The 12,270-nt window shown below is 48.1% G+C and overlaps 1 protein-coding gene across 1 annotated transcript in view; it reads right to left on the bottom strand.

Moving 5' to 3' along the window:
• LOC101463617 (aryl hydrocarbon receptor) overlaps positions 1-12,270 on the bottom strand; it is a 37,945-nt gene that overhangs the window by 9,779 nt on the left and 15,896 nt on the right. The window contains exons 3-4 of the mRNA XM_004571564.5: positions 3,514-3,614; positions 1,772-1,861 (exon numbers count right to left, since the gene is read on the bottom strand). Coding sequence (XP_004571621.1) covers positions 1,772-1,861; positions 3,514-3,614 — 191 coding nt within the window. The remainder of the gene's footprint in view (positions 1-1,771; positions 1,862-3,513; positions 3,615-12,270) is intronic.

The raw sequence follows: 12,270 nt of genomic DNA, 5'->3' as shown, positions 1-12,270 counted from the left end.
TGTCACCATCTGTACAGAGTAGGACTGTAATTCACATGCTTGGATTTATAAATGTTCCAAAGAGATTCAAAAATATTATTTTCACATGATTATTTTATTGTATACTGATGAACTCTAATATTGAATGAAGCATTTCTTTGAACTCGATGTGCTGTTCTCTTGGCTCGGCCTCCTTCAGCACTGCTCCAACAGTGAAACCTCACAGGATGGAGGTGGATACTAACTTCATCCACTGACGTCTGAAACTTCTGGCTGCTTCCTTTAGGGGTCGCCACAGCCTCGTCTGCCTCCCTGTCCTCAATATTCAGCATTCCCTGCTTGGTGCAGTCACTATTCCTGCCCTGCACACCTGAACCATCTCAGCCTTGACCTGGACTTGCCTGCTGTCCAGGATGCTGTCCATCCCGCTCCCTGTAAACCTTGTAAATCATCAACTGTTGCTGCTATCCTTCAGTGTGCCTGTAATCTCTTCTGTTGTTTTGGGTGGTGGACCCTCGATAACTAGACTCATCCAACGTTACTACCACTGCTCCTCGCATCTTTAATCAAACACAACATTTAAAGTAGGAGGTGTTTGTGTGACTTCTGCATTTTAAAGTGCAAGTTCACACTCAGACCAACTTATCCAAACACCAAAGTCATAAAATAAAATAATCCAAACCCCTCAGTCTGTGTTCTCCTTTGTCTCCACACGCCGTCAGCAGCAGCACATGAACACAGCCTCCACATACTGATTTGTCTCAGTTATCCATGGCAGTGTGTGGCTTAATGCTGGGCTCACACTGTGCGATTTTTGGCCCATTTTGAGCCGATTTTTGAGTCGTGCGACCGTTTTGGTGATTGGCCCGATTTTGGCCTTCATCGTGCGTCGTGCATCGTGTAGTATACGTGGGGTAACGAGACGCGATTAACCCCTCACGACCAGCTCCCGATCATCAATCGCTTGGTCGTGAGGGTGTCACCGCAGTTTGTCACACTGCGCACGCGCAAACACAAATGTCAGCGAAAAAGACGGCGTAGCACGGCAGCGCAGCGTGTGATCTGGACACAAGCGATGGAGGCACAACCTGTAGAACCATCCGAGCCTTTTCGATGTGGCCTCACAAAATTATCACGACCACAACAACCGTGAAAATAGTTGGATCTACATCGCTGCTCAATCACAGCTGCCTGATCATGTTTTTCATTAGCAATTTAGCAAAGTTGATGGTGGTGGTGTGTCTGTGTGAGTGAAAGACAGAGAGAGAGCGAGCGACAGAATTTCTGTTATAACCTTCATGTTATGGAGGCACAGTGTGAGCACTCAGGTCGCATCAGAGCATCGGGCCGTATAGTGTGAGACCTGCATCGTGACCTATGAACTTCTAACCCCTGCGAGTCAATCGTGCAGTTTGAGCAGGAGCTGAATCGCGCGACTGAAAAAGTCGTACAGTGTCTGCCCAGCATTAGCCTCTGTCTGTGCTTTGGTGTGTGCTCTCCTGCTGATTACAACAGCTACACACTGACAGCGGTCTGTTCTCAAACCACTCAGTCAAACGGTTTTATTTTTAACATCACAAAGAAATTTGTAAAGAAGCTTTCCTGCAAATATACAAAATCCATTTACCTCCTTCCTGAGAACTTTTAATCTCTTCATGAATGAAATCATCTTTGAAAACAGTATTTTGTATTTACGGGTTATTTAATATTCAAATGTGTTTGATGATGTGAAACAACTACTTTTTAATGGCACTGTGTGTGTGTGTGTGTGTGTGTGTGTGCAGTGACTCACCTGGTGGAAGCCCAGGTAGTCCTTGATTGTGGGGGAGGCGTAGAACACTAACCCAGCTGACGTGACCACCATGACGAACCCGTTCAGAGCCTGTACAGACAACACAGTCGCTGATGACACAAACATCCTGCACAAGTTCAGAACATTCACTGTGTTCTTCAGCTAAATCTCTCAGCACATCGTACACACACTGTCACGCTGTGCAGCAGTATCTTTGTGTGAGGCTGGAATATGGGCTCACAATGTGGTCATAAATATTTTGTACTTGTAAAAAAGATTTGTGTGTGGACTTGTAACTTGTAACCCTGCAAGTTACAAGTTACAAGTACGAATTTTGACCCTATTTTTCTTCCTTTCATCTGATTGGCCAATGTCATGTCAATCACAAATGTAACTATCCAATCAGAGAACAGATGGGTTTGGCTGTCGGAGGGGCGCTTTTTTTGAACTGAAAAATAGGGTCAAAATTCGTACTTGTAACTTGTAACTTGCAGGGTTACAAGTTACAAGTCCACATACAAATCTTTTTTACAAGTACAAAACCGATTTACAAGTACAAAATATTTATGACCACATTTTGAGCCCATACATCTGTTCTCTGATTGGATAGTTACATTTGTGATTGACATGACATTGGCCAATCAGATGAAAGGAAGAAAAATAGGGTCAAAATTCGTAATTGTAACTTGAAACTTGAGTGCAGAGTTTCACACATATTCTTTGGCTCCACACACAAATTCTTTTTACACACACAAAACTGATTTACAAGTACAATTTGAGCCCATACTGGGAGAGTCTCATGTTGTGGGTTTTGTTTTGAATGCATCACAGAGCACAACGTTGTGTCGTTTCAACCGCTACAGTTTGCTCTACCAGATCTGCTGAAGTCGTGTTTGGGCCTTTTCAATAAGCTGACATGAATGTTAGCCTGCTGTTATTCCACATTACCTGGATTATATCAATATTCACACTATACAAAGATTAGCAGCATCACAGTGATGCATGTGTGATTGACATGACATTGGCCAATCAGATGAAAGGAAGAAAAATAGGGTCAAAATTCGTAGTTGTAACTTGAAACTTGAGTGCAGAGTTTCACACATATTCTTTGGCACACTGATTTGTGTTTGTGTGTGGACTGAAGTCTACGTTTGTGAGTTCTCAGAAGTTCACAGGAGTTTATGCTTGTGGATCATACTCTAACATCTGGATGCTTTTGGAGAAAATCTCTATCCACGTCTTCTGTAAAAGACAAAGTGCTAATAAACACTGGTTTCTATCAGGAAGCACAAAGCGTAACACGTTTTGGCACGTTCACCTGTCATAACGTCCTCATGACTGGACAGACGTGGATTAGCTCCACACAAAACACAACTATGACACAAACAAACAGAGGCTGAGTGTGTTTGTGCACCTGCCAGCGGCTCACCAATCACTCAGGACCAACACTGTTACTGTGCTCGTCTGTCAGCGTCATGACTCTGGCTACAGAGCTGTTTATCTGAACCAGACTCACATGCTGCTCTGTAACACCACACGGGGTCGTCTAAAAAAAATTCACCTTCATTTGTGATAAAGTTATCAAAGCAGTTTTGTTGATTCTACGTGTGCACTGAAATGAAAATGATTCTAGCTTCAAAATTAAATGAAAAAACAAAAAACTGCTCAAGGTTTAAAGTTGGCATTACGTAGTAAAACTGGCATGCAGAGGGACGTTCATAATGAAAGCTCCTGAGTCTTACCTGGAGCAGCAGGTCGCCCTCAGAGAGGGCTGTAGCGTCCATGTTGTTGTGCCCGTTCAGCCCAGGAAACATCACGCTGCTTTTGCTGTTCTTCATGGTGGCTGCATCACAAAACATTGGCAAAGAACCGAGGGAAACAGGAATCAGCTGACCATCAACAGCACGACCAGTGACTTAATGCATTCATTTGAGCTGCTGTAAAAACCACGGCAGCAGCAGAGCTAGTTCGGACGACCATTTCCAGGTAGAGAAACTTGGCAATGTGTCCGTTGTGTTTTTGTGACATTAGGAGTGTGTGCGAGGCGCATGCATTGCAAACAGATAAACCAAAGTGAATCTGAACATGTCGTATCATGTTCAGATTCAGAGAAGTTCTCTTATTGTTCAATGAAATTTAAACATGTGCAGCTAAGCTTCCAATAGCTGATTGTGATGCAAGCTTTAAGCTATATCATGCTAATAACGTATGCAATTAAAAGTTCAAGTTGGTTCCACTCTGCATCATGAAACTAGACTCTTATACTACATTAACAGGCTAATGGTGACCTGTGGAGCCTGTCCTGGGTGTCACATCATGCTTTTGCAGCAGAAAAGGCAAAGCCACATTTTTGGCTTTAGCAGAGGTCCAGTTGCTGGTTTCTCTGCCAGAAAATCGGTTTTCCCATCACTGGAAAGCTGATCTGGCAGGCTGCATATCCACACACACAGACACATTTATGCATCTGCCTGGGGGACTTTTAGCAGGCAACAGCTACACTAATGCTTCCCTTTATCTGGACAGCCACTGCAGGATACGGCCTCTCTCACTCTGGTCGTCCAGTCCTGCTGCACAGATCTTTTGATGAGAGAAGCGGCCCTTGAGCGCCACCCCGTCGCCTCACGTGGACTCACGTAGCACATACACAAACACTCTGACCTGCACAGCCTGACTTTTACACAAAGCTCAAGACCTGACATGTAATGAAAGCCACACACACAACCGCTGCTAGCAGAAAATGTGAGTCTCACGTGTGGCTGTAGAAGCTATCAGACAGACAATCATGCTAACTGTATTAGAAATAAACAGACATAATTCATTTGTGCTTCTTCAGCCAAACATATACACAAACAGCACACTGTTGTCCAAATGTGGACCAGCCACCACATTCCTCCAACACTTTTTTCCTCCTAATTCAGTGTTTGCGTGAGTAAGTAGGCCTCTTTGTGGCGTCTGTTTGTTTTCATTCGAGCTGTGTGAACTCTGCGTTGGGTTCTCGTGTTTCCATCGCTAACAGCTCAACAGCTCATGGCACTGTGGAGCGTCCTGACAGCCCTGTGAGGTTGTGCAACAAGCATGTCTATAGATGCTTGACCACGTCTTAGGAAACACTTCTGAGGGGGCAGTGAAAGAAGAGAAACACAGATTAACATTAACATGCATGTACAGTCTGCACGTGTACAGCCACCTTGAGACTGTGCAGATATCTAACAGTCAGAGGTGCCCTGCAGTCGTGAGCAGTCTACGGTTTCTCAGCCTTCCTCTGAGCCCAGGCACAAAGGCAGCTGCAGGGCAGTGACAGGAGTTCTTTCACGCTGCCGGTGCTTCCACTGAAACCCTGAGAGCTCTTTGGACAGGTAACCTCAGCTTGCTCATTATACTTTAGCACTGGCCCTGGGCCATCGGGCTTTTGCTTAGACTGAACCCTGTGACCTGTGACGCGAGTGCACGTTTGAAATGTACTAAGCTGAATGATCACAGTATAGCTTTGCATTCTGAGCTGTAAAACCAAATGAAACGAGTGCTCTCTGTGGCGTCAGCTCCAGTTAGAAACAACAAACCAGCAACTGGCCCGAGCGAACCAGAAGGATCCGTCCTGCAGCTTCCCAAATAACACTGACTGTTTTGTCCGTGACTCCGCCTTACTGCGAAAACCAAGACAGCACCAAGACAGAGCGAATGATAAACCATTTTATGGCTCTTCTTGTTTTCGCAGGCTACAGTGTAACGTGACACCATGACAGCGGCTGTTTCAACATCAAACTGCAGCTTCCTGTTTAACTAAACAGACTGGCTAAGGTCCACTGTACCTCTGATGGAAGATCCATGTCTGCCGTTCAGGGATGTGCTAGCCTTTCATGCCTTTGCTCCGTGTGGTAATTAAATAACTATGAAGTCTGAATATTCAGGACACAGAACACCTACATCAGTGAACAGTGACAGCTCTGGAAAGAACAGCAAAGAAAAGGCACTAAAATAAGCCAATAAGACTAAATAAACAACTGAATTGGATTGTTGAGCATGTAACGTGTACTTGAGAGTAACAGCATGAAGTGGAGGCACAGTGAGGCTAAGGGGAGAAAAGGGAAATGCAGTCACAGTTGGAGGTCTGCCAAACTCAGAGTAGTAGTATAAAGCATGCCAGCAATGCATATGGGAATATTATCTAGATTTGAAAACATTTAGTTCCAGTAGATCCTGTACAGAGATCTCTGTTCTCACGCAGATGTGCAGGAAAGGGCAGAGCTCGCTGCGAGGAAGCCAATTAGCTGGATCACTTGGTCCAAAGGTTCATCCTCCCATCACGCCTTCGATCAGTGCACCCATTTACCTCCCTGATTTTAGGGGGAACACCTGGCCTCTATCGCTCAGTATCAGACTTCAGTGTGATCCCAAAAATGAAGCTTTGGGTGGAAACAGGTTTGCTGAGCGCACTCACAGTTTAGAGTAAATTGTGGGATGTGCTAAATACCATCACGCCGCCATGAAGTTATGCAAATGTCACCATTTTCAGACCTGATAAAGTACAAACAGTAAAAATGTAAGAAGTGGAGAGCTTTGAATCTTCAATCAGCTGTTTGGGTTTATTAAAAATGCTTCACCCCAGCCAGGTGTTTGTGCTGACGGGTGCGTAACGCTTTCTTTAATACCTCAAACCACACAGAGAGAAAACAACCCTGAACATCTATAAACGAGGTACTCCACACTCAAATGACACAAATGAAATCAAACCCAACACCAGACTTAACAAGAGCGATATAGTGAAACAACAACAGCTCAGGATAGCCGGTGTAAGAATCTGGGGCCTCAGCTGTGCTGAGGTGTTCGTCAGCTCCACGATGCACTTTGGCCACAGCGCTCAAAACAGGGTTCACCACCATCACAAGGTCCCACAGCTGCAGTCTGGACGCTCCTTCTGCCACTTTGCACGGGTTTTAAGAGCAGAAGGGTTCACTTTCTTGGGGTAACTTTGCTAGGACGTCCACTCGTGGGAGAAACTGTCTCCAGAGTTCAGAAAACATAACACAACAGGACATTATGTTGACTGTGCCAGGTGTTTCCACCTCATTAAGTGCAATGAATCAACAGTTTGAGGCAACACAGCAACAGCAAATCAGATTGAAGCAGTTGGATGCTGCTAGAAGATAAATGCTTCAAGTATGGACACATGTTATGATCATTATGACCTCTGAAAGCTAACTGACGTTTACATTCTTGGCAGATTTGAATCACAGTGCTTAAATAAATGTAATAACACATGTTCTATGTTTCTGGTGTCCATCCAAACTCTGAGTGGGACAACAGCCGATGCTGGGGGAGGACATAAATAAGCAAATGTCCTCACAGAAAGCCTTGGTGAGCTCAGGCTGACCAGCAGAGACTCTTGTGGGTATGAAGAGAGATGTAGCGCTGCGCTCTGAAGAAGAGGACAAACCTTCAGAGAATGGAAAAGATGGAAACTGCTCTGCCAGAGCTGAACGAAGCACGGCCACAGACTTCCTCCTAATGAGCCCACCAGGACTGAGACCAGACCGGTCTCCTCAAAACTGATTCTCTCGTCTTCCCACGTCGTTCCTGCTGTTGCAGTCACGTGTACAGGTGTGTGTTTACATGGTTAAGACATCACAAATACCAGATGACATCACATTAAAGTGCACCACCTCAACTACGATTGCTAACAGGCCTGGATGTTTTCAATCAACTTGGAAACTGCATTTTTCTCGGTTTTCTACCAGCACAAATATGCAGCGAGCAGCACAAATATGCTCGCTGCATATTTGTGCTGCTCGCTGCTGCTGCATATTTGTCAGCAGCAGCGAGCCACAAGCCTTCCAAAACATCGAGCCCTGCTTCACGAAGTCACGCTATGAGGCCAGGGGCCCAGCTTGTTCAGGGAGATCTGCAATCACCAGGCAGCCTGATAATGTTTCATGATCATGTCATGGAAACGGCCCCTAAAACTGCCTGTTTCTTTTTCCTCTAGGCCCTTTTCTTTGAGCCAGTGTTTTACTTTGGTTTTACAGGATCCGTATCTTAAATCCTCGGCATGTCACCACTTGAACGCTCGGGCTCCGCGCTCATATTTTGACCAGGACAGTCCCCCTTGATGACCAGAAAAAACTGCTGCTGACTGAAAAATCTCTAAGGTCAAAACTCATGCAGGAGTCTTGGTTTCAAAGAGTAACACGTTTGAGTTTTCTTTCATGATGCAACCCAACACTTCTTCACACAGACCTTAACTCTGAATTCAACATCTGCATCAAACTGAAATCAAACTGTGGAATACACCAGGCACAAACACACGCACACGCAGGTATGTACTGCCAAATTCCACATTTACTTGTTTGTTTACACAGCTGACTCAGTCGCACAGCCTGACAGCTCACGAGCCCAGCTGATCTCTCGCCGCTCCTCCCCGTCTCACTATAAACACAGCGGAGGGAGACCATCATTAGTACATAAACACCATCAGCTGTTCTTACCGGCCTCGCAGCGCCGCCCTGTTGAGCCTTCTGCTCCACTCCTCCCCGGCAGCTGCGCCCGGGGCCACGCCTCCGCCACACACCCCCACCGCCCGTTCGAGGCCGGGGAGCCGTCCGGCCGAGCCAACTCCCCCCCTCGCGAGCGAGAGAGGAAATCGGCCACCGCCATCTGTGCCCCCGGCCTATGGATCACCTTGAACTTAAAGGGCTGCAACGCCAGATACCACCGGGTGATCCGGGCGTTGGCATCTTTCATGCGGTGGAGCCACTGCAGCGGGGCGTGGTCCGAACAGAGGGTGAATGAGCATCCCAGGAGGTAATAGCGCAGGGAGCCGACCGCCCACCGGATGGCCAGGCACTCCTTCTCCACGGTGCTGTACCGGCGCTCGCGCTCCGCTAGCTTCCGGCTGATGTACAGGACAGGGCGGTCAGCTCCCCTCACCTGCTGAGACAAAACGGCTCCCAGCCCTCTGTCCGAGGCGTCAGTCTGCAGAACAAACGGGAGGGAAAAGTTAGGAGTGTGAAGCAGCGGCTCCCCACAGAGAGCGTTTTTCACTCGCACAAACGCCGCCTGGCACGGCCCCGTCCACTGGACCAGCTCCGGGGCACCCTTTCGAGTGAGATCGGTCAGGGGGCTGGTTAGCTGCGCAAACCCCGGCACGAAGCGACGATAGTAACCCGCCAACCCCAAGAACCGTCTCACCTCCTTTTTCGTCCTGGGGCGCGGGCAGGATGCAATAGCCGCCGTCTTCTCCACTTGTGGACGCACCTGCCCGCCCCCCAGGTGGTACCCCAGATACTGCACCTCCCTCCGTCCAACCGCGCACTTCTTCGGATTGGCCGTGAGCCCCGCCCCCCTCAGGGACTCCAGGACCGCGGCCACAGCGGCACATGCTCCGCCCAGGTGCCGCTGTGGATGATCACGTCATCCAGGTAGGCGGCAGCATACGCCGCGTGCGGACGCAGTACCCGGTCCATGAGACGCTGGAAAGTGGCCGGGGCCCCGAACAGGCCGAACGGAAGTGTCACGAACTGGTACAAACCGTACGGAGTGGAGAAGGCCGTTTTCTCCCTGGCCTCGGCAGACAAGGGAATCTGCCAATAGCCCTTGGTTAAGTCCAGCATCGTGAAAAAGCGGGCCGTGCCCAGCCGATCCAGGAGCTCGTCGACCCGAGGCATGGAGTAGGCATCAAAGCGTGACACTTCGTTCACCCTGCGATAGTCGACACAGAACCGTATAGACCCATCCTTCTTCGCCACCAGAACGATGGGGCTACACCAGGCGCTGTGCGACTCTTCTATCACTCCCATCCTCAGCATTTCAGCCAATTCCCTCTGCACGATTTTTCGCTTATGCTCCGGGAGCCTGTAGGGCCGTGAACGCACCATCACGCCGGGCTGCGTCACGAAATGGTGCTCGATGAGGGACGTCCGGCCGGGCAGGGGGGGGAACACATCTGCAAAGCGCTGTTGCAACGCGACAACGTCCGCTCTCTGGGCCTGTGTGAGATGGTCATCACAAGGGAGGGAGGCGGGAATGATAGAATTTGGCACCTCCGGCCCCAACTCATCTCTCTCCTTAACCAGGCTTACCAGAGAAGCGGTTTCAACCTCTCTCCACGCTTTAAGGAGATTGAGGTGATAAATCTGCGCGGCTCCTCCGCTGTCCGACCGAGTGACCTCATAGTCCACGTCCCCGACACGCCGTGTGACCACAAAGGGACCTTGCCACTTGGCAAGCAACTTCGAGCTGGAAGAAGGGAGTAACACAAGCACTTTATCTCCCGGTGAAAATTGCCTGAGTCTAGCCCCTCTGTTATACAGGCGTTGCTGACGCTGCTGAGCCTGGAGCAAATTCTCCCGTGACAACCTCCCCAAAGTGTGGAGTTTTGCTCTCAGGTCCAACACGTACTGTATCTCATTTTTGGCGGGGCTCGGACCTTCCTCCCAGCTTTCTTTAATCAGGTCGAGCACCCCACGCGGCTTCCTGCCGAACAGTAGTTCAAAGGGAGAAAATCCCGTGGAGGCCTGGGGCACCTCCTGCACTGCAAATAACAGAGGGTCTAGCCAGTGATCCCAATTGCGTTCATCCTCATTAATGAACTTACGAATCATGGACTTTAAAGTCTTATTCAGCCGCTCCACCAGCCCGTCAGTCTGAGGGTGGTAGACGCTGGTCCGAATAGATTTAATGCCCAGTAATTCGTACAGTTCCTGCAGTGTGCGAGACATGAACGACGTGCCCTGGTCAGTCAGTATCTCTTTCGGGATTCCGACTCGGGAGATGACCTGAAACAGTGCCTGCGCCACACTCTTAGCCGAGATGGTGCGCAGCGGAACTGCTTCCGGGTACCGCGTAATCCACCAGGACTAACACAAAGCGGTAACCGCGTGCACTCCGGTGAAACGGCCCGATGAGGTCCATGCCGATGCGCTCAAATGGGACCTCAATGAGGGGGAGAGGGCGCAGAGGCGCTCTCGGTATGGCCGGTTGATTAACAAGTTGGCAGTCCGGGCAGGACGCGCACCAGCGCACACACGCCTCCGCCACACAAACATCAAAGCTCCTTCACGTGATCAGGGCTGTCTGCAGACACCTCAATGCATTTTGCCACAGCAATATAAAGAAACGCACAAACACTCTTAGAACATGCAGTGAATGCACTGTTTGTAGTCTCAGTATAAACATGCCACAGTCACTTCCAGCTGCACCATGCAAGAACCGCATTAGCTGCTCAAATGGATGCTTTTCAGAACGACTCAGATTTACCGCTCAATGATTGAATAATAAACCATACAACACAGCAATCCGTGCTTTTGGCCTCATGATAATAAAATAGTTCAATGTAAGCTTCATATGGACTTTTCTATTACAGGAGTAGCTGCAGCAAAAGCAGGATATTCTGTGTTTGTGGCTGAAACACATTAAAGTCCGTGGATTCAACGCCTTGTTTGGAGATATAACTGTTGACTTGAATAAATGCTGCGGCGCCTGACGGTCTAATCTGATGTTTCCCCGACAAACATCTTTTTTGGCTACAATGTGAACAGCAGCATTTTAAAGCAGCAGCATGGAGCAGTGACCTCATGCTGTAGTACTTAAGCATTTTGCCTTACATGAAAAAGATCTGAGACCGGAACGAAACACAAGCCCACCCTCAGAGGGTCGAGCCAGTGTGCTGGTCCTAAACAAACATCAACAGGAGGCTTCGATTCAGACTGATCTATTTCAATGTTAGTTTTAGAGAAGAAGAAGAAAGTTGTACGGTAAAATCTGAAGTCCTCAAACTCTTGATCGTCTTAGTGCTTAGCTAACTGTGAATGCACTGGGAAAGTCTCCTACAGACACGGGAGCCTGTCTCACCTGTACAGACAGAAAGGTGGAAGAGGAATGCCAGCGCTCATGTGATAACATGTAATATCCATTCACACTGCAAACAGCTGGGCTGACAACAAGCACGCACACTTTTCACACACTGTCTGTTTAAAGTTGCACAGCATTCATAATTTCACTTGGTTTCAAAGATGTCTGTTACTGATAAAATCCGTCTTTGGAATTCACTTTGTGCATTTTTACCTCTACTTCTGTACGACTCCTGAACCAAGAGACGCAGACACCTGGAGATAAGACACTTCATGTCTATTGTTAGAGACAGCAACTTACTCAGCAGTCTGTCAGGAAACAACTCGGCTAAAACGTCTGTCGTACTTAAAGACAGGGATCCTCTGCAGCTGTGTACGACTCACATGTCATTGACTTTCTTCTGACTCATCAGCTTTTCAAAGCCTGCACGTTTAATTAAGGTGCAGCAACTCTTAAAAAGCATTTGAGAAATATTTGAGGCTGTTGTGGGTGTTGCTCGGAGGCAAGGTGGGGTCAGGTTAGCGGCAGTGAGGATGTGCCGTTTCCTAAAACTGGATTCCTGCGTGCTTCTCATTCCTGCCTCAGCTGTCAGATGTAGTTCAGTCACTTCCAGTGCTGGCTTCACTGCGCCCAGTTATCAAGCTTTGTCTACC

Source organism: Maylandia zebra, linkage group LG16 (assembly GCF_041146795.1).
Source record: "Maylandia zebra isolate NMK-2024a linkage group LG16, Mzebra_GT3a, whole genome shotgun sequence".
NCBI lineage: Eukaryota > Metazoa > Chordata > Actinopteri > Cichliformes > Cichlidae > Maylandia > Maylandia zebra.
This window is presented reverse-complemented; position numbering and strand designations above follow the sequence as displayed.